The sequence below is a fragment of the Capsicum annuum genome, chromosome 6 (assembly GCF_002878395.1).
Source record: "Capsicum annuum cultivar UCD-10X-F1 chromosome 6, UCD10Xv1.1, whole genome shotgun sequence".
Lineage (NCBI taxonomy): Eukaryota > Viridiplantae > Streptophyta > Magnoliopsida > Solanales > Solanaceae > Capsicum > Capsicum annuum.
Window position 1 is genome coordinate 227,858,959 of NC_061116.1, and position 24,005 is coordinate 227,882,963.

A 24,005-nucleotide genomic window follows, 5' to 3' on the forward strand; every position below is an offset into this window, starting at 1 on the left:
CCTCCCCCCCCCCCCTCCCGTCTACCCCTACCTGCACACATGCCCCCATCCACCCCTACACTCCCACACTTAAACATACCCCATCCACCTCCGTCCACCCCCACACAACCACTCAACCCACTTGAAAAATTTAATTACCACCATAAAAAATTATCAAATGTCACGTCAGCATAAGGGAGAAAATAAATTCACTATAAAGATGTTAAGAGGGTAAATAGATAGAAGATTAGTTTAAGTGCTAAAGTAAGTTGGGGAGACAAGTTTAGGGTTTTTTTGATGTATTATCTCAATACTTAAAATATATTGAGTAAGTACATAATTACACCACTGATCTTGTCCGAGTTTTGCAAAAAGACATCTAAACTTTAACTTCGACCTATTACCCCATGATTCTTCTTTATTTCATTGCGAATACATCATTTTTCGCTGAATCTCAGTCACAATAAAGAGAGTGGATGCATGCACCAATCAGGTGCTGCCACGTGTCAAATATTTTAAATTTTATATTTTATTTATTTTTTTAATAAATTTTTTCCTTTTTATTTAATTTATCACCCCTCTCTTCCCCTACCCCCCCCCCCCCCCCCCGCCTACCAACCCCCCCCTTCCCCCCCCGTCCAGGTCAACAGTTCCCCCCACTCCCCGCGTCCAGTTTCCTCCATTAAAATGGAGCTTAAAGCTCCTATACAATCTCCATTTTAATGGAGCTTTAAGATCCATTTTTATTTATGAACCCACCCCACCCTGTCTAACACCTCCTTCCTCCATTTTCGTCCAATTTCCTCCATTAAAATGGAGCTTAAAGCTCCATTAAAATTGAGATTGTACATCATATTTCTTTTTTAAAATCATGGTGATGGTTATGTTGTTGTTGTTGTTGCTTTAATTGATGTTGTTGTTGTTGTAATTGATCTTGTTGTTGAGTTATGGTGATGAAGAAGAAGTTGGGGAAGAAGACAATGGTGGATGAGTGGGGTTGGGGGGTGGGGTGAGTGGGGGGAGGGTTATGAAATAATTTTAATAAATAAATAAATATTAATTAAAAAAATATAAATTATATATTAAATTATTTACACATGATAGCTTCTAATTGGTCAAAAAAGTCAATTTTTATCTTTTCACGCACTTGTGGTGCGTGTATACACGTAGAGGATCAAAATGGTGTATTTGCAACGAAATAAAAAAGATTTATGGGGGTAATAGGTCGAAGTTAAAATTTAGGTGTCTTTTTAAAAATTTCGGACATATGTATTTACTCAAATATATTATTATCCTCCGTACATTAAAAACCATTTGGGATACATATTATACATGAATTAGGACCAAAACAGATCAAGCTCCATACATTGAGAGCCATTTCGACTACATATTATATACATCAAGGACCAAAATGGATCAACCTCTAAACATTAAGGACCATTTTGAACATTTTTGACTATGTGCCCAATTTGCCGCACCCCTCGGAGTGCAGCGTCGAAACTCCACCGCCCCCACAATCAAAATCAAAGTTCCATTCTTTACAGTACTAAGCTTTCTTCATCCACATTCATGGCTAGTCAATCCCTCAAGCGTTTGTTGGGTTAGTCCTATTTTCTTTTTTCTTTCTGTTTCTCAAGTTTTCTTTACAATTGTCTGCCTTTTTACGCAATTAAGGATTAACCCATTTTATATTGCATACTTCGTTGTGAAAATTATTGAGTTTGATAAGATATAAGATAAAGATTGTCCCCTTTTCTTTTTTTTTCTCTGGGGGGTGGAGGGGGTTGTTTCTTTTTTGATTCTATTATCTTGAATGTACCCGAATTGAACTGAATGGAGCCTTGGAGTAATGGGTACGGGTTCAGGCCGTGGAAACTGTTGTTATCTTTTATGTATTCGGGTACAAGAATCTGTATATAAGAAACACAAACTTCAACACTAGTTCAAGTCCAAGACAAGAACACTTATGAAGTTCTGTAACACCTTCAACACTAGATTATGAATAATCTATCTAAAAAGTGTGTTAAGATTCAGAAAAGAGATGAAACAGAATTTAAGACCAAGTCCTCTAAATTCATGGAGCGTCCTTAAGGAATAATTTCCCTTACTGTACTCGAGGTTTTGGAATCTTCCTCCCTGAATAAAATGACCTTCAATCCGAACAATAGCGGTACCTCAAATTGTTGGATTCAGCGAACTCACTCAACGGTTTGATAGATCACACAGAAAGTTTTTCAAGACGAGAAGAGAGTTTGTATTTCAGAAAATTCGTACCTAAACCTGTGGATGCAGGTTTATATATCCAACATGTGCCTTTTCTGAAAAGTGGTAATGGTTCACTTAAAAGGTGTGACCTTTCCGGAAAAGCCATGTTTGTTCATCCAAAGAATGTGTCTTTTCCTAACAGGCAGACCATTTCATGATTCAGTATGTCATTTCGTTGAAGGGTTGCATCCCTTCATTTCAGCACTGTACTATTTCGAAACACTGTTTCGGAATCTGCATGCATGCATATAAATGGAGTATCAAAACAAAGGAAAAAGTTGCGTTTTTCCCTTTGATATTTTCAAACTGAATTTCTAAATTTTTGTCAAATAAACTTTGTCCAAAAAGATAGATCTCATCGATCGATCATTTGACAAATCCAAATCCAAATCCGAAGTCGAAACCGAGCTGAGCGAGCGACGCGATGACGGCGCGAGGCATCTCTTATTTCTTGCCTCACTTACCATGTGGAGTAAGTGTTCCTTATTTTAAACACTCGCAAGTTCTCTTCTTCCACCAATGTGAGAGAAATAGTGAACTTTCCAATTTGGGAGTACACTTTCTAAATTAGTGTCTCCTTTCTCTCTACTATTTTTCCTCTATTTTTCATTCACACTTTTTTCATATACTTTGAACCCAACAATTCCCACATGAATGGGAAATGACTTTTTTTTTTGTAAAATTTTTACGAACAAGTATGTGATCATCAAGCAAAGACTGATTGCATCTGGATAAGTGGGTTTTCCTTTGAACTTTCCGTAGTGAACATGCATCGGATGCACTCGGTCAATCGGTAGATTTGATATCTTTGAACCGTCGAGCTATAGTGTACACCTAGACAATACATGTCATACAACCAGCCTTTTACCGTTTACGGTTCTCGCGATTTTGTTCTTTTCAGCCATGAACACGTCCCGATTTCATGAGAGCTTAAAGAATAGACCTTTACTAACATTCTCCTTGAAGCGGCTTCCACTTCGTCCTCACATAGGTGATTTCTAAACGTTCAATCCTATAGATTAAACTATTTGGTCAAATCTGCCAAATTTAGATAATCATTAAAAGACTTTTCACTTTAAGTCTTATGCTTGTTTACTACATATTGTCTACATCATGAGAATGGGTTGGGTAATTGACAATGTTGAACCTGTTAGACACAACTTTGTTTGATTTTCTTGAGCCTAGCTCTTGGGATTTCCAGTCTGCTAGGTAGAGTTACCGCCATGCTGACTCGTCCTAGGCCTTAAACTCATTCCCTTAGATGTCCTTTCCACTCCTTCTCTAGATAGGCCTTTAAGTGGATCCGACAGATTATCCTTTGACATTAGATAGTCAACAGTGATAATTCCACTAGAAAGAAGTTCCCTAACAGTATTATGTCTTCGTCGTGTGTGATGAGATTTACCGTTGTATATCATGCTCCCTGCTCTACCTATTGCCGCTTGGATATCACAGTGTATACATATTGGTTCCACTGGTTTGGGCCAATAAGGAATATCTTTCAAGAAATTCTGGAGCCATTTTACTTCTTCACCGGCTTTATCCAATGTGATAAATTCAGATTCCATTGTAGAGCGAGCAATACAAGTCTATTTGGATGATTTCCAAGAGACTGCTCCTCCATTGATTGTAAATACATATCCACTTGTAGATTTTACTTCGTTCGATCCGGTGATCCAATTTGCTTCACTATATTCTTCAAGTACCGCAGGATATTTATTATAATGCAAGGCATAGTCTTGAGTGTATTTAAGATACCCCAAAACTCTTTTCATTGCCATCCAATGAGTTTTGTTGGGATTACTTGTGTACCGACTCAATTTACTAATAGCGCATGCTATGTTTGGTCGTGTACAATTCATTATATACATTAATCATCCCAATACTTTTGCGTACTCCAATTGTGAGTCACTTTCACCTTTATTCTTTTGAAGTGCAAAGCTCACATTCAAAGAAGTCTTGGCAATACCGAATTCCATATACTTGAATTTGTCAAGTACCTTTTCGATATAGTGAGACTGTGACAATGCCAACCCTTGTGGAGTTCTATGAATTCTTATACCTAAGATCACATCCGCAACTCCAAGGTCTTTCATATCAAACTTGCTCTCGAGCATTCGCTTCGTTGCAATTATGTCAGAAATGTCTCTACTGATGATCAACATATCATCCATATATAAACAAACAATGACTTGGTGATTTGGAGTGTTTTTAATAGAAACACATTTATCACATTCATTTATCTTGAACCCGTTTGACAACATGGTTTGGTCAAACTTCGCATGCCATTGTTTAGGTGCTTGCTTTAGTCCATACAACGACTTAATAAGTTTACACACCTCTTTTCCTGGTACCATAAAACCTTCAGGCTGTTCCATGTAAATTTCTTCCTCCAATTGTCCGTTTAGGAATGTGGTTTTCACATCCATTTGATGGATTTCAAGACCATATACCGCCGCTAAGGCAATTAACATTCGAATCGATGTTATCCTTGTTACTGGCGAATATGTATCAAAGTAATCAAGACCTTTTTGTTTGAAGCCTTTTACTACTAGTCTTGCCTTGTATTTGTCAATAGTACCATCTGCTTTCATTTTCCTTTTGAAGATTCATTTAGAACCTAAAGGTTTATTTCCTGGAGGAAGATCAACCAATTCCCATACATGGTTGCTTAAGATTGAATCAATTTCACTATTGACTGCCTCTTTCCAAAAGGATGAGTCCGAAGACGACATCACTTCTTTAAATATTTGAGGCTCATTTTCTAAGAGAAATGTTACAAAATCTGATCCAAACGTAGTAGTTCTTTGATGTGTACTACGTCTTGGATTCTCTTCATTATGTACATTCTCACTTGGTTCATCTCGAGGTCGTTTAGACCTTCCACTAGACTGTTCATGTTCAGTTTTATACGGGTAAATGTTTTCAAAGAATTCAGCATTATCTGGTTCACTTACCGTATCTTCATTTGTATCCGAATGTTTGGATTTATGAACCAAAAACCGACATGCTTTACTGCTTTTAACATATCCTATGAATATGCAGTCCACAGTCTTAGGTCCTATCTTAACCCTTTTAGGCATAGGAACTTGGACCTTTGCTAGACACCCTAACACTTTGAAATATTTCAAGTTGGGTTTCCTTTCCTTCCATTTTTCATAAGGAATTGATTGTGTCTTACTATGGGGAACTCTATTGAGTATATGATTGGCTGTAAGGATAGCCTCCCCCACAAGTTTTGCGGTAAATCGGAACTTATAAGCAAGGCATTCATCATTTCCTTCAAAGTTCGGTTTTTCCTTTCCGCAATTCCGTTAGATTGAGATGAATACGGGGCCGTAGTTTGATAGACAATTCCATTCTCTACACATATTTCGGCGAAGGGAGATTCATATTTTCCGCTCCTATCACTTCTTATCATTTTTATCTTTTTCTCTAACTGATTTTCTACTTCAGTTTTGTATTGCCTAAACGCATCTATTGCTTCATCCTTACTATTTAGCAAGTAGACATAACAATATCTAGTGCAATCGTCAATAAAAGTTATGAAATACTTTTTCCCACCACGTGATGGTGTTGACTTCATATCACAAATGTCAGTGTACTAAGTCTAAAGGATTGAAATTCCTTTCAATAGACTTATAAGGATGCTTTGCATATTTTGATTCCACACACGTTTGACACTTTGATTTATTGCACTCAAAGTTTGACAAAACTTCTCAGTTAATCAATTTTCGTAACGTTTTGTAATTAACATGGCCTAAACGTTCATGCCATAAATTATAAGACTCAAGCAAGTAAGAAGAATTTAAACTTTTATTTATTTTAACATTCATTACATTCATCTTATAAAGGCCCTCGGTGAGATAGCCTTTCCCTACGTACACTTTTCCTTTGCTAATTACAATTTTTTTAGAAACAGTTACATATTTGAATCCGTTCTTGTCTAGAAGTGAAACAGAAATCAAGTTCCTACGTAATTCCGGAACGTACAAGACATTGTTAAGTGTTAAGACCTTTCCTGAAGTCATTTTCAAGCCCACTTTTCCTGTTCCTTCTACTTTAAGCCGTAGCGGAGTTAGCCATGTAGATCATTTCTTCCACTTGAGCCAGAGCGAATGATGAAAACAACTTTTTGTTGGCACAAACATGGCGGGTGGCACCAAAATCCATCCACTACGCGCGAGGATTCCCTACCAAGTTGCATTCTAAAAACATAGCTCACAGATCATCACATTCTTTGTTAGACTCAATCATATTTGCTTGGTCCTTTTTCTTGCCTTTCTTAGGGGCACGACAATCCGTGGACTTATGACCAATCTTGCCACAGTTGAAGTACTTTCGCTTGAATTTCTTCTTGGGTTGATGGCTTCCTTGTTCAACTTTCTTTCTTTTCTTAGAATTATTTTGGTCATCTTCTACAATATGTGCTCCATTAATTGTAGAATTCCCTTTTGACCTTCTCTCGACAGCCTTATTATCCTCTTCAATACGTAGTTGGACAATAAGATCTTCGACAGTCATCTCCTTGCGTTTGTGCTTCAAGTAGTTTTTGAAGTCTTTCCACATAGATGGTAGCTTCTCAATGATCGCTGCTACTTGAAATGCATCATTCACAATCAAACCTACAAAACAGTTTATGTGAGTACTAAGAACATTTTCAATTTGTTCAACTAAGGCATTTTTCAAAGATATACCTTCTGCTAGGAGATCGTGAATGATTACTTGCAATTCCTACACTTGAGACAACCGATTTGCTATCTATCATTTTAAAGTCCAAGAACCTTGCAACAAAGAATTTCTTAATTCCCGCATCCTCTGTCTTGTATTTTCGTTCTAGTGCCCCCACAATTCCTTCGATGTCTTAGTTCCACTATAAACATTGTAGAGGTCGTCTTGGAGACCACTCAATATATAATTCCTGCAAAGTAAGTTCGAGTGTTTCCAAGCTTCTACAATCATGAAATGCTCTTTTTCCGAGGTTCCCTCGGGCACCTCAGGAGTATCCTCTGTAGTGAACCTTTAAAGGCATAGAGTGGTGAGGTAAAAGAACGTCTTTTGCTGCCATCGCTTAAAGTCAATGCCCACAAATTTTTCGGGCTTCTCCGCAGGTGCCATTGGTTGCAGAGCTTTTGCTCGACTTGTTGCCCCCACAGTCGTAGCTGCATCTTGCATTTGACTTTCGTTAGTCATTTTTCCTGTTACCATAAGACAATAAATTTTAGTATTTTTCAGAATACTATTTATAAAGTTAAGCAACTTTAAACTCTTCTTGTTTTTAGTTAACGATGAAGTTTTTATGACTTTCAATCGTCAACCGAATGATCTTTAACTTGTGATGAAGATTTTATGTCTTCGAATCACTAGTTAAGTTCAAACGGAGTAGAAAGCTTAAAGCTTTAATCTCCAAAAACAAGCAATACAGATTCTGAAAAAAAAAAAATTATTCCTTAAGATTGTTATCTTTTGTGTATTCGGGTATAAGAATCTGTATATAAGAAACACAAACTTCAACACTAGTTCAAGTCCAAGACAAGAACACTTATAAAGTTCTGTAATACCTTCAACACTAGATTACGAATAATCTATCTAAGAAGTTTGTTATGATTTAGAAAAAAGATAAAACAGAATTTAAGACCAAGTCCTCCGACTTCACAGAGTGTCCTTAAGGAATAATTCCCCTCACTGTACCTGAGGTTTTGGAATCTTCCTCCCTGGATAAAATGACCTTCAATCCAAACAACAGCGGTACCTCAAATTGTTGAATTCAGCAAACTCACTCAACGGTTTGATAGATCACACAGAAAGTTTTTCAAGACGAGAAGAGAGTTTGTATTTCAGAAAATTCGTACCTAAACCTGTGGATGAAAGCAGGTATAGCCAACATGTGCCTCTTACTTTTCTATTGAATATTGAAAAAATCGATTTCAAAAGAAATTTCATAAGAGAAGAAGATGAGGCAAAGAAGGAATTGATAGAGGTGCGTCGAGAAGTTCAATACCTTCTTGATCGAGAAAATGTCCTTGCTTGTACTTCTCTTTATTTTTCGAGATTGGGTTGGTGTTCAGTGTACCGCTTGTGACGCCTATGCTTTGCATGAACATCTCAATGTCCAAGATAAAAAGGAACAAGAGGAAGTATGCTTCCTTTGAGATGAATCTTCAAAAGTCTTTATGGTCTGAAGCAGTGTTAACGTAGGTTTACCTGATTAATAAGGATGCTTTCTGTGGTATTGAAGGGACCTGTACAAGTGTGAAATCCTAATGCTAAAAACTTTATTCTTCTACCTAATTTCTAAATGTATCGAAGTCCTGGGTAGTAAAGAGGTTGACCTTTTTGGAAAAGCCATTTCTGTTCGTCCAAAGAATGTGTCTTTTCCGAACAGGCATACTATTTCATGAATCAGTGTGTCATTTCGTTAAAGGGTTGCATCCCTTCGTTTCATCATGCACTGTTTCGAAACACTGTTTCGGAATATGCATGCATGCATGCATATAAATGGAGTTTCAAAACACAGGAAAAAGTTGTGTTTTTCCCTTTGGTATTTTCGAATTGAATTTCTGTCAAATAAACTTTGTCCAGAAAGATAGATCTCATCGAAGCCGAAGCCGAGCGAGCGACGACGACGGCGCGAGGCATCTCTTATTTCTTGCCTCACTTACCATATGAAGTGTTCCTTATTTTAAACACTCACAAGTTTTCTTCTTCCGCCAATGTGGGAGAAAGAGTGAACTTTCCAATTTGGGAGTACACTTTCTAAATTAGTGTCTCCCTTCTCTCCACCATTTTTCCTCCATTTTGCATTCACACTTTTTCATATACTTTGAACCCAACAACTGTCTCTTGCAGAAATGTAAGCTAAGGCTGGATACAATATATCCCTATGGTACGGCCTTTCTCGGGCTCTATCACATCTGGAGTTTTAGTGCACCGAGCTGACCTTTTGTTGTTTGGTAGATAAATCAGCTGACAAAAGAACTGGGGAAGAAAGATTGATATCTTTACTATAATGCATAAGAATACTGTCCATTGTCCAAAGCTAAGATTTTGATTAGATACTGGATCTATTTTTTTAAATCCTTGGAAAAAAAAAAAAAAACATAAGTTAGTAAGACTTGTTAATCGAACTGCGCGAAAGCTGGCTCGGACACCACGGTTATCCAAAAAAAAAAGTTAGTAAGGCTTGTGTTTTAACAATTTTTCGTAAAAAGTGTATCTTTATCCTGGAGCCTCAAAGGAAAGAAAAATCGTCCTTTGCTTTGACATTGATGAAACAATATCAGTTAAAATGGATTTCTCGTACCTATTCAATCATGGCTCCTAAGTGATAAAAGATAGAAGAAACCATTTTCTTTCTTTTTTTTTTTAATTACATTCCTCTCACGTATGTATTAGACTGAATCGCCTTCTTTTCCTATGTCGACGACTCGACATTATCATTTGGTCACTGACTTTCTAATTAGTCATAGTTTCCTTCTTCAGATGGTTGTTTTGCCTTCTCATCCAGGCTTCTGATAAAATTTGACTTTCTGCTAGCTCAGCACTAACTCTGGATTTTCTTTTTATCTTTATATTTACATTATTTATCGTAAATGGGGAAGTCATTACACATAGTATGCCGGATGGGCGTAGTTTTGTGTTTTATGCCTTGTAACTCTTCTTCAGCAGGCTTTGGCAAAGTTAAAAAGAATTCAGTCAATTTTTCCTACATTGAAACATTCCTTGAGGGTTACTGAGTTGAAGTTAATTGTGTGTTTGCATGCCACTGAAAGCAGATATAGTTTACCTAATGTGCTGGATAAATAATCTCTTGGTATTTTATTGTTTGTTCTCCTAATTTACGATGTTTTTATCTTTTGATTCATTGTCAAGATAATTTGTAATTCTATCTGGCAGATATAAGCATTGGTCTGTCAAAGAAACAGGCGTGCAACCGGAAATTTGTCTACAACATTCTCAGCAGGTGTCAATCAAATTCTTCAAACACAGATGGACATAATCCCGAAGAAAAGAGCATAAGCCATGCACCAGGGCGCAGTAAATACGATCTTGACAATGATGGTTTTCATGATAATAAGTGGAAACTAGAGCTTGCTTGGCTCTCTAAAGCTGTTGAACCTGCGGTCCAACTCTGCAGATGGGCTTTGTCAACAGGTTTATTTAACTCCCATTATTACAAGGCATCGATCTTTTCCCATGATGTTCCATTATTAGAGTAGCTTCTTGAGTGTGGACCTACAGAACAATTTCATGTTGCAGAGGAGAACCACTGATGTCATATTTGCCATTTAGAATGAACTAGGACATTCCTCAACTTGTTTGTTGCTGTGAATATTAATATGAATCAGTTTTTTACTAGTTTCGACCTGTTATTTGACCTCCTTATGATGATTTATAGAACGTTTAGGATTCATCTGTCACTTTTAACGTTGTTGTTGCAATTGTATTTGTCGATCTTAAACAAATAGATTCAAATGCATGGATTCAATTAATTTGGCATGGATACTTGATTAAAATGAACTCCTATCTTGCTTTAAGTGCTGAAAACAAGTCGAAGAGATCTCTGATTTGCGACTCTGCTGACGTGCAGACCCTTCTTAAGAATCATTATCACTTATTGGTGATTTGAGGGGGGAAATATAAGTAATTTCAGGTCCTTAGGATCAGCTTGCTAATCTGAAAAAAGGTTCATAACTTAAGGATAGATTTCAAGTCATTGGTTTAAATTTGTATTCTTAACTCAAATTCGATCTCAAGTTTAGGAGGCAATGCTTTTGCGTCTTACCAAAACTCTCCAGTTGTGAAGCCTGATTTACTTCTTCGCAGGAAATGGAAATGGAGACAAACTTCCACCGACCAATAAATCTCTTGCAGAGATATTTGCCAGCATTCAACGTAGTAAATTGGGACTTCAGGACTGGAGTCTCACTGATCTTACCATAGGCCTATATCTCATATATCTTCAGCAAGCATCCACCAGTCCTGTTGAGGATGTTAAGGGTGAACAGATATGCTCTGACTTGATAGTAAATACCAGAACCTTATATTATAACCGTTTGGATTCTGACTAAGCCGGCCTTCTCAAACTTTAACTTTCTCGTATTGCTATTCCTGACTCTAATAAGGTAAGCCTTTCTGATTAGGTTCAAGATCTTATCTACCACACTGAACTGGCTAAGGGTGCTTATAAAGATTGCACTACTGCACTTGCAAGGAATTGTATGCTCCGGGAAAGTAATGTTGTCAAATTCATAAAAAATTCCAGTGTGTTGAGGCCTGGATATTATATAGGAATTGACAAGCGGAAAAAGCTTGTTATTCTTGGAATTCGTGGAACTCATACCGTATATGATCTTATAACTGACATTGTTTCTTCAAGTCATGAAGAAATCACGCTTGAGGGTTACTCCACTCACTTTGGAACTGCTGAGGCTGCTCGTTGGTTCCTTGCTCACGAGATGCACACCATAAGGAACTGCCTTGAGAAACACAAGGTGGGCGCATCTTTTCGTTTGGAATTTGTTTTCTTTACACTAACTCACCAAGAAGGGGAAGAAAAACAAAAAATGAAAACCTCAGACTAGTTTTCATGTGGATGTAAACCTCTTTTATTTCCCCATTCAGCATAACTAATTCATCTACAGGGATTTAGGTTAAGGCTTGTTGGTCATTCCCTTGGAGGTGCAACAGCTTCTTTGCTGGCTATCATGCTTCGGAATATGTCGACCCGAGAACTTGGTTTTAGTCCTGATATTGTTTCAGCAGTCGGATATGCTACGCCGCCATGTGTTTCTAGAGAACTTGCGGAAAGTTGCTCTCAATATGTCACAACAGTGGTAATGCAGGTCAGTAGCCGACAGTCCGACTCAGTTCATTTTGTTGTTTCCTTTTTTTTTTTCCTTCTTAAGATATTTTAATAGAGAAATCTATAACAAATATTTTTCTCAGATTTTTGTTTTCATCAACTTCTACTATGATTTCCGTCTAGGTTTAAATTGAGAAGTATATTGATTGATTGCTGGAATTCCACTATGTTTTCTGATGCAGGATGATATAATTCCAAGGTTAAGTACCGCCTCCCTCACGAGACTTAGGAATGAAATTCTTCAAACTAACTGGTAAGCAAATGTATTGTTAAGGATGATCCTTGGATCCTCTCAATTATTCTGCTGGTGTTACATTAAACCTGATAACTGTGGTCCTAGATTGCATACGTGTGTACTTGCGTATCATGCAATTAATAGGTTATAATTTAAGTATCTCATTCCTGCTGTTATTTCTTCTCCTCTTTCCTTTCAGCATTTGTAATAAGGACATAATACTAGTAACAATTGTTACGGCTGCAAAATGGTGTTTTGCGTTTTTCCCATCCCACCTCTCGCAGAGTTCATAAAATTAAGATGTATAAACATCCCCTTTCTTGTTTACATCTCCTAACACATGGAATATACAAAACTTATAAGTTGAAATGAGTCGATCAATCTTGATGCTTGTTCGTTGGATAGGTAAGCTACATGAAGCACTCAAATGAAGATGAAAGATCTTTAGTTTTCTGATAACCTCGGTCTTCTTTGCAACTCCAGAATTTTACTCTCTCGTCCAGTGTAACCTGGTTAGACTGGCCCAATACCAGTGGCAGCCAGAACTTTCACTAAGGGGGTTCAAAATCGAAAGAAGTAGCGCATACGAACTAGCCGAAGGGGGTTCAACATCAATTTTATATATATAAAAATAATTTTAACCATGTATAAATAGTATAATTTTCCGTCGAAGAAAAAATAATTTTAACCATGGCCAATACGATGCAGATCTTCATTGACTATCTCGGGCTTCTGCTTTCTTATACCAGAAAGGCTTCAGCTTTGAATTATGATAAGTTAACCGAGGATATTCCTTTGCTCCCTGGTTTCCTTCATGTCTTAATGTAGATCTTTATAAACTGCTCAGTGTTCGAGACATCTAGATATCTAGTGCACCAAGGTGTGAAATAACTTTATTAACTAATTTTTCTACTAGCATGTGTGTATGTTGCGGTTCTTTCAACTGTGATTATGGCCTGTCTGGAACTACAAGTACTCTCTCTCGAGCATCTACGCTGGTATATGAATGAGTACTGGGCATAATCAATACAATCAAATGTCTACAATTGTTCCCTTTAAATCTGAAACTGAGCAGCTCAACATGAATGCCTAAGAGTCATTAGATTGTGAGTCTGAACTTGAAATAAGCCACAGGATGCCTATTGTGAATTATTGTTATCCTTACCTTTTAGAATTTCAAATTGGCACAACAATTGTCCCATTGTCCATTGATTCTGTAATTGCTTCAGTGGTGAATTCCAGCAGCGTAAGTCAATAGGACATAAGTTGGCAGATCTTGGTTGGGGAAGGAAGTGAAGGAGGCTAGAAAACAGGAAGGAGGAGGAATAGTAATACAGTCATTTGAAACCATAGTTAATGATGTAAGTTAATTTGAGTGAGGTGTAGCTTGCATGGTCGTCAAACCATCGTGAGGTAATGTGAATTATATTTTATTATTATAAGCTAGAGAGAGAATGAGAATGAGAACTTTTGCTGGTCCAGGATACCATTCGAGATTATGCAGGATCATACACAAAAGATCCAGAGAGAGTAAAAAGAAAGGAAAAAAAAGCTCAAGGAAGGGCATAATAATCGCCGAAATGCTTTGATGGAGGTGCAGAGCGACCTTGAGACCTAGCTGTGTAGAAATAGGTCAAAAGTTCACACAGGTCAAAAATAAGCATTTTGATGTATGTAAATGAAGAGAGATTGAAGGAAAAATTATTGAAATGAATAGATGATTTGAGGGAGATCACATTCACTAACCTTTTGTTTTCCTCGTTATCTTGTATAGGGTGAGCGTTCTTCAGAAGGAAGACTGGAGAGGTGTCGTAGACTTGTTTACAAATGCAAAACAGGTCGTATCTTCTGTGCAAGATGTAGCTCGGAGACTCGCCGATTATGCTAAATTACGAGGTCAAACTACCGACTCTGGTATGTTCATGAACATTGGAATGGCTTTTACTAATCCTACATTTCAATTACACTCGCAAATGTTTCCTATTTGACAATTTTCAGCACCTTTGGGTATGTGATTCTAGACATCCTTCAATATTTTCAACATACTCAGATGTTAATATCACATGTACAGGGTCTACGGTTCCACTTGTTTCTAATACCACCAACTCCGAAGGCAATACATCTTCTCTTGTGAGACAGGAAGGCGATGCTGAGTTGTTTGTACCCGGAAGTCTTTATATTTTGAAGAGAAATTCAAACGCGAGAAGCGGAGGTAACAGTGCAGAATGTTTCACACTTTGGAAGAGACACTCAGGGGAGCATTTTCAGAGGATACTGCTCTCAAATAACATAATTTCTGATCACAAGTGTGATAGCCATTATTATGCATTGAGGGATGTTCTTAAAGGTTTGCCTGGTCCAACCGGTGAAGCTATTTTCTGATGAATTAATTTCACATATTTTCTCAGCTTGTGTAAAATAATGGTCTCATTAGCCCACGGCTTGTGGGAGATAGCTGATCCCCTTGAGAATAGTTGAGGTACGTGCAAGCTGACCCTTATCAGAAAGAAGAAGCAAATAATGGCCTCGTTTACATTGTCCTCAAAGGTGAAAATTGTTTGTAGTCTTTTGTTCTATTGGTGATACCATAATACCCGGAAATCTTACTATCTGTTCTTGATTTTCATTAAAGGTATTTTTTTTTTCCAAACTTGTACTGCTATTACAAGAATATCCAAAAGGCAACCAAGCTATGTATTTTTTGACAATATAGAAAGTTCCCAATGACCAACAGCTATAATTTGACAAGCTAATGGGATTTTTTTTTATAAAAAATGTTTTTGTCTTGTACAATTTCTGAAACTGATTGTATTTATTGAAAATATAGGAAGTTACAACCTGCCCACTAAATGTTTCATATATGTATTGTCATTATTTCTTAAGATAATTGTATAGATTCAAAGCTTCAATTCAAATGACAGGAATAACATATGTAGAGCTGATTTACACAAATGTCTCTTTTTCTCAGGCGTGTCCCTATTTTTATAAGTTTTAATATTTGTACATATTCTTGGGTGTATTGTTTGCAATAGTTATATAAAGATTCATAAGTTGATTAGAGAAATATAAAGTGTGTAAAAAGGCTAACACCATGATTTCTAGAACTTTGAATATTAACATGCTAATGTATGTTTTACTTTATTGTTTATAGACTTTTTCTCTTCTAAGCAAGTAATAGACAAATTTGTCTCCCTGCTTTAATTCACTTGCATGTAACTGCACTTTTGTATTTTCTTTTGGTTCTTCTTTTTTCTTGGTCATTATTGCAACTTTTGGTAAGAGCTTTACCTACTTGAACTTGAAATCTGATCACCAACATGGATTGTTTGTGGTGTAGTGGTGGGACTATTCCATCCTTAATTAGAGGTCTCAGGTTCGACCGCTGGGTAGGAAGAAAATCATGTTACGAGCACCAACACCAAAATGGGCCTTGCAATGCTCGATTCGTATTAGTCGGGGCTCCAATGCAGATACCGAACACCGAGTGGGAAACCAAAAAAGAAAAAGAAATCTGATCAGCAAAAGCTCCAACCCATATATATGTACTAATTTAACTAGTGGCTTCAAGGAATAGTTGTTTTTATACCTCTTTCGTTTCGTTTAAGTTTAAAATGATTTATTTCAGAATAATTTTTACGTTAGAACTCAATATTCTCAATTATTAAAAAAAATATGCATAATATTTGAGAGGAAAAATCAATGAACTACTTATATTTGTTATTTTCTCATCGAGCATTAAAAGAACTACAAGAACAATTAAAATGGAAAGAGGGGATAATTTTATCTAATGGAGTTTATAGTAAGCAACTTTTATAAAACATGCTTAAGAAAAGGAAAAACAAAACCTTAATGTTGCACGTAATATTGGTTTGACCTATGCTAGAGACCTAATTAAAATTTGGTCATCATTTTACAAAAGTTGCAGTCAATCAAGGGGACATTTTGTCTGAGAATTCAAGTGCAGGGGCTTATGATTATGTGATATTAAAGTTCTAAATAGTAGTTAATTAATTACAACTTTCACCCTAGGTAATTAATTAGTAGGAAATTTGATTTAGTAGACACTTCTCACCTCCAACTCCAACGTGTGCTTGCCTTCAAAATAATCATAAAATGTTCCTAAATGACAACTCTTCTGCTCGTGTTCTCATTATGTATATGAGTTAATTGCGTAAAATATCACACATTGTTTTATTATACGTATTATCCTCAATGAGACGTAAGACTCTAGGTCTATTCCGATTCATGACACTCATCCATATAGTTAAAAGAAGATGATCTATACGATGTGATTAACTTATCTACTCAATGTGAGTTTAAAAATACATACGAATTTTCTTTACACAATTCAATTAGAAAGTGTCTAACAAGAATACTTCATAATATATACGTTTAGATACTCAATTTGAAACAAATCGTAATTTATTCAGATCGTTAATAATTAGGTTATCTAACTTCATGTCAAATCTTTCAAAGTGGAAAAATGTCTATTTAGGCTTTGGTAACATCCAACATGGCTACCAAAAGATGTGGTGCAGTGAATGGAGCTGCTCCTTCCTTAACCAGAGGTCTCGAGTTCGAGCCCTGAGTATGAAAAAATTCTTGAGAGGGAGCGCTACCCCCGAATGGGACCCTACCCGGCACGAATCTAAATTAGTCGGACTTCAATGTGGGTACCGGACATCAAATCCAACATGAGATAGAACAAGTGATTTTTTTTCCTTGCCCCCAACCTACCTAAATGATTCATTTTCCGAACAGTGTCCGGACTAACTTGCGTGTATTAACTATTTCATTAAACACCTGTTATTTCTTACCGGTACAATATCGTTATCAAGTAACTTTGTCCATTAAGTAGAAAAAAGACTCGATTTACCCTCATCCTAAAAAAAAAATGCTTGAGGGTTTGCCCAAGCACGTTTATGAAAGTGTAAAATTCCTATTCTACTAGCTAGTATAAGGCTGATACAAAAATTGGTCTAGGCTATGTATGTCTTGCATACTCATCCCATGGCCATCACTATAATGATCAGCAGACTCCATTGATGAGCTTTGTGGTGATGAGTTGGACTTCACATTAATATAATAATTTGGATAATTAGCTGGAAAGGATGATGAAGTTGTCATTTGCCCACTTGATGCTACATTATTATTGTTGTTGTTGATGATCCATTGAGGATTATAAGAATTGTTTGAATTATTGATTAAGCTTTGAGCTAGCTGAGCTTTCACTTGCATCACTTGAGACTGTAAGTATGCTACCTGACAAATATATCCAAAAATAAATAAATTAAATAAATCAACTTCCCAAGAAGAATTAAATGGAAAAATGATCCATTGGCGCAATTTATGTTTATCCACACAGGCAATTTTGTTTATTTATTATCATGATGTAAAGCTCTCATTTCTCTTATTTCCCATTTCTCGGATTTCTATTTTTGCTATTTCTTATTCCTTATTTCTGTTATGCCATTCATCCTGCTTCTTGTTTCATTACGACCTTGCTTACTATTCTTTATCTTGAGCCAGGGGTCTATCGAAAACAACCTCTCTACTTTTTCGGAGATAGCGCTATGGACTGCGTACATTTTACCCTCCCCAGACTCTACTTTGTGAGAATACACTGAAGTTGTTGTTGTTGTACTGTCATGATGTAAATGATGGTAAAATATGTTCTACATTGCCACAAGTGTAGGGGTAAGTTGCGTACACATCATCATTTTCAGACCTCACTTATGGAATTATATTGATTGTATATGAACTAGATAAACTTTAAAAAAAATCACTACATACATGAACTAGTTGTCAAATTCTCACACAATGATCAGTGAATATCATCTGGTAACTTATATTTCTACAAAGTATTACAAAAGGTATCTAAACTTAAAAATACATAGTGACAGTATATTCCTTTTTTTTTTTTAACAGTATTATTGTATTTTTAACTTATTAAAGCATGTAATATAATTAACCTGGCTCATTTTCTAGGTTACTAGTTCCAACTTTTAATTTTATTATACAACATTTACTTAAGCTACTTCCATTTTCCAGGTTGTTAATTAATGTTGCCTCTTTTAGGTGACATAAAAACGACAACAACAACATACCAGTGTAGTTTCATAGCAAGTAATTAGGTCTGGAATGACAAAGTATATGTAGATCTCACTGCTACCTTAGGAGCACTGTTTGTTAAAGATCTTCAACTCAAGTGCGTGTTACATATTTTAAGCGATATGATAATATCGAAAATTCTTTTACTTTGCATGCTACCATATAGAATTAAGAAATTAAAATCTGAAAACCAAAGTTCATACATATAATTAAGAGATAAGCATCCAGTACCCTCCCAAATCATGACCAAAGTTGTTACGACACACTCCAACTTCACACGGATCCTATCACCCCCTGAACTCAATTTTAGTGTATTTTTGTAGCCCTTTTATACTGACATGACACATTTATTACATAAATGGAGCCTACGTCAAATGTGCCACGTCAACAAAAAGGTGTCACGTCAGCTAAAAAAGATTGACATGCTTTACTCTATGATTAAAGTTCTATGATTAAAGTTAAAAGTACCTGTTGCTGTAAAGCAAAGATGTTGGCAACACAACCATAGACAGGATCTTTAATCCTAGCTTGTGCTTCATAAGCAATTGTAACAACAGCATCACAACGATCATCCACAGGTACATTATGCAACAATTTAGACACATTACTTGCTCCAAACACTTTATGAATTGCAGCAAATTTTGAAGGACCTTCCTCTGAGTTAAAATAAGGTGCAAATATACAATCAACAACACATTTTCTTCTTAGAAATTTGCATGCACCACATGGTGACCCTGTCCCTCCAGTAACACTACTACTACTACTTGCCATACCCAAATTAATATGATGTGAAAGACACAAAAAATTATTATATAGTACCAACAATATATATAAAAGTTACTTAATCAATAAGGTTGAAAGATAATGGGGTGCACGAGTACACTAAGAAATGATGGAGAAATGAAATGTAAAGTGGAAAAAGGACTTATAATATATAAGTGAGAAAGAGGGGACATTGAAGGTCTATGTGTAGGGTTTAAAGGGGACAATTATTAATGGCTTATGCCATAGTCAACTATATCCATTTTTATATTGTTGTTCCATTTTTGTACTTACTATATAATGTATAGATGAGTTCCATCTTAAAATATTAGTTTCAAAGTGAAGAGAAGCTTTTGTAAAATGTTTGTTACGACCACAACATGGGATGTGGTGTAGGTATCGGACACCGAATAAAAAATTAAAAAAAAAAATTATTACAAAAAAAGTGTTTATTTTCATAAATTCCAATTAAATATGAAGAGATTTTAATTATTCTACGAAAAAATTATTTACTTTTGAGACTTGAAATATTTTCCTATTATTTCACCACATTCTTTAGAAATTGGGTGAACAAATCATTTACAATGAAAATAGAATTAAGAAAATGATCTTACAAAAATCTCTTGTAACAAAAAGACCTCAAGTTAAAAATAAGTTTATAAAAATCTATGAAATCCATTAATCCATTTTTAGTTTATTTATATATCTTATTTTACGTTTTTAATTTGTTCCAAAAAGGCATTACATTCAGTAAAATTATATAATCTATGGTTTTATATTTAATGACATCTTTTGATGAACAACATGATATATTTAAACTCGTAAAAGTTAAATATTTTTTTTTTTTGAATATATATACACTTAAATTTTATATTCACTGAAAAAAATATCAGTGAGGAGAGCAAAGATGAAGAATGAGGGGGGTGGTAGGGCCTTAATAATTTGTCATGTTGTATAATTGAAACGTTACGTTTTAATTTTAAAAAGGTTGATAAATAATTTGTCCATATTTATTTGTTAACTATTTTCCCCGCCGATCGCCGCACCTCGTAACTGCTGCTTCTTTTTTTTTTTCTTTGTTATTTGTTACACACTTACACTATACATTTTTTGTCAAAATATTTTTTTATTAATATTTTTATTTATCGATATGACAAAAATTAAATCTTATATTACTTTCAAAGTCAATAGCTTTCGACAAGGTAGAAGTAAGGTTTATATATTATGTACTATATTTTTTTTATATTTCACTTATGAAATTACACTTAATATACTCAATATATTATTATTATTATTTTGATGTATTAGGCAATTTTATTATTACTATTACTCCTCCTTTTAGAGGCAATGGACACGTGGAGATGAAACTTACCAACAGCTTTATTTGACTTTTAATACTTACTTCCATTTGTTCACATGATGATAATTAAGTAGTTTATGAGGGTCAAATATGGATTAACTTCTTATTTTTAATCTTCTGATCATTTCCTTCGAGAAGAAGAGAAGCAATATTATAATATCTTCATTAAAAACAGTTTGGCATGACATTAGTTAAAGTGCTACTCCACTATAATAAATCATGAGTATCTGTAACGCTACATATAATAGTTGAATAAAGCTCACAAAATTTTTAAACTAGCATGCAATATATAATCAATGTATATAATTCATGTACACCTATATTACTATTACTCTATAATAGAAGCGGCATGTTGAGCAACTTGGGGTGGTTTTGGCTGCTTTAGCTACCTGCTTCAGCTGTTTACTTCAAACATAATTTTACTATATCATTTCTAATTAATTATTATAAATTATTTTATTTAAATATTATAATATTAATAAAATTTAATAAAAGGGTAGTTTTCAAATGACTACTAAGTTTCTCAAAATTTCATTTACTATTATTCGGGAAAAAAAAATTTAGTTACTTCAATCATAATTTTAATGTATCACCTCTAATTAATTACTATAAGTCATTTAATAATATTTAATAAAGAAAGACAAACATTTTTGACATATCTGCTTTAGTTGGTTAGACGTAATTTTACTATATCGCCCGTAATTAATTATTATGAGTCATCTATGTATTAAAAATTAATATTAAAAAATTATTATAAAGTCATCTAAGTTTTAAAAAATTAATAATATTTAATATTAAATTAACTTGACGTCTTATATGAGATCCACTTAATTTTTTTCAAAAGTATTTTCTTATATTAATTTTGTTATATCACTTCTAATTAGTTATTATAATTCATTCAATACATGTCTACTTCTCTACTTCAATCACGATTTTATTCTATCACCCCTTATTAATTATTATGGTCATCTAAGCATTATGCCACTTAAATTGAATAGTTATATATAAGAGGGAGTTTTATGCTTAAGCAGGCAACAGGTCGGCATGGGGAAAAGGCATCGTTTTCACCCTAAACTATACTCGAAAAGTCTAAGTCACACCTAAAGTATACTAGTGACCTATTACACATCTTAACTATAAAAAAGTGATATTATTACCTCCCCGCAACCCCCATTCTAAGGCGCGTGTGTTACACTTATTTTAGGCGCGTCCAGCCTATTAAATAACAAAAGTAAACGGCTAAAAACATTAAGGGAAAAGTCATCGTTTCCACCCCAAACTATAGTTGAAAAGTCGAATCCACACCTAAACTATATAAGTGACTTATTACACACCTTAACTATAAAAAAAAGTGATACTTTTTACTGACGTGGTGCTGATGTGGCAGCGCGTGTAAAACACTACACCACATGCAAGTGGTGGTAGCCTGACAGGGTGTAAATAGTTTCATTTTTTTATAATTTAGGTGTGTAATAGGTCACTAGTATAGTTTAGGTGTGGCTTCGACTTTTCGGGTATAGTTTGGGGTGGAAACGATGCCTTTTCCGGGTTGGCATACCTACTTTAGCTGCTACAACCGTGTTTTTACTGTATCACCCTTAATTAATTATTATAAGTTATTTACGTATTAGAAAATTAATAATATTTAATACAAATAAGTAAAATAAACATTTCTGACATGTTTGTTTCAATTGTTTCAAACGTAATTTTATCATATCACCCCTAATTAATTATTATAAGTCATCTAAGTATTAAAATAATAATAATATTTAATAAAAAAGATGAAATAGACATAAAATAATAAATCATCTCTTGATGTTTTAAATTAGCTTGACGTTTTATACGAGGTCAACTTAGATTATTTTCACAAGTAATTTTTTATAGTTATTATGCTATATCACTTTTAATAAATGTCAGCTTCGCGACTCCAATCGTGATTTTACTATATCATCCCTAATTACTTATTATGGTTATTTAAGCATTAAAGAAAATTATATTATTAGTATCCTATATAAGAAGTCACAATAAGTAGCTGAAGCAGGCTGCTCATGTTTGACATGCCTGCCTCAGCTATTTCAATCGTGATTTTACGATATTACCCCTGAGTAATTATTATAAGTCATTTATGTATTAAAAAATTAATAATATTTAATAAAAAACTAAAATAGATATTTATAGCATGACTGTTTCAACTATTTCAATCGTAGTTTTACTAAATTATCCATACTTAATTATTATAAGTCATTTAAGTATTAAAAAATTAATAATATTTAATAAAACAAAGTAAAATAGACATAAAATGATAAATTAATTTTTGATATTTTAAATTGCTATGACGTCTTATATGGAACCACTTAAAAAAAATTCACAAACATTAATAATTTTACTATGTCACTTCTAATTAGTAGAATAGAAAAAAAATATATTATAAATCGCAATAATTAAGAACTTAAATTATTTAAAAAATATAATTGACTATCAATGTCACAAAAGTTTGAACAACTTAAAATATCGTTATACAAATTTCATCAATCTAAATATAATATTATATGTCTAACTTAGAATTTATCAACCAAACAAATAAAACTTTTAATTAAATGATAGAATTATGCATAACATAAAAATTTTAAGGATCAACATTAGGTCGTGCGTAGCACGGCGTAAGCTGACTAGTATAATAAAAGCGGCAATGTTGGAGCAGCTTAGGGTCGTCTTGGCTGCTTCAACTTCCTGCTTCAGATGCTTCAAGCGTAATTTTACTATATCACCCCTAATTAATTATTATATATTATTTCACTTAAATATTATAATATTAATAATATTTAATAAAAGGGTAGTTTCAAAATGACTACTAGGTTCCTCAAAGTTCCACTTATTATTATTCGAGGATATTTTTTTTCAGATGCTTCAATCGTAATTTTAATGTATCACCCCTAATTAATTATTATAAGTCATTTACGTATTTAAAATTAATAATATTTAATAAAAAAATAAAACAAACATTTTTGACATGCCTGCTTCAGTTGGTTCGCAGCTGAAGCAGGCGGGAGGTCGACATGCCTGCTTCAGCTGCTTCAACTGTGATTTTACTGTATTACCCCTAATTAATTATTATAAGTCATTGACATATTAAAAAATTAAAAAAATTTAATAAAAAATTTAAAATAGACATTTATGACATCACTATTTCAACTGCTTCAATCGTGATTTTACTACATCACTCATAATTAATTATTATAAGTCATTTTAGTATTAAGAAATTAATAATATTTAATAAAAAAATAAAAAAGACATAAAATAATAAATTATTTTTTGTTGTTTTTATAAGTCATTTAAGTTAGTTATATATAAGAGGGAGTTTTATGCTGAAGCAGGCAGCAGGATGACATGCCTGCTTCAGCTGCTTCAACTATGTTTTTACTGTATCA

General features: G+C 34.4%; 2 protein-coding genes across 2 annotated transcripts; one reads left to right on the forward strand and one right to left on the reverse strand.

The window, feature by feature from the left end:
• The first annotated feature begins 1,300 nt into the window (after window positions 1–1,300).
• On the forward strand, window positions 1,301–15,146 carry LOC107875295 (diacylglycerol lipase-beta). The gene is made up of 8 exons (XM_016721957.2): window positions 1,301–1,579; window positions 10,141–10,398; window positions 11,071–11,270; window positions 11,388–11,738; window positions 11,889–12,089; window positions 12,292–12,362; window positions 14,119–14,258; window positions 14,416–15,146. The coding sequence occupies exons 1-8, from the start codon at window positions 1,438–1,440 to the stop codon at window positions 14,724–14,726; spliced, it is 1,674 nt and encodes a 557-aa protein (XP_016577443.2). The 5' UTR covers window positions 1,301–1,437; the 3' UTR covers window positions 14,727–15,146.
• Window positions 15,147–17,050: 1,904 nt separating this feature from the next.
• Window positions 17,051–19,336, reverse strand: LOC107875296 (LOB domain-containing protein 16-like). The gene is made up of 2 exons (XM_016721958.2): window positions 18,924–19,336; window positions 17,051–17,606 (listed from the first exon to the last, which is right to left on the reverse strand). Exons 1-2 carry the CDS (start codon window positions 19,224–19,226, stop codon window positions 17,292–17,294), a joined length of 618 nt encoding a protein of 205 aa, XP_016577444.2. The 5' UTR covers window positions 19,227–19,336; the 3' UTR covers window positions 17,051–17,291.
• Between the last annotated feature and the right edge of the window lie 4,669 nt (window positions 19,337–24,005).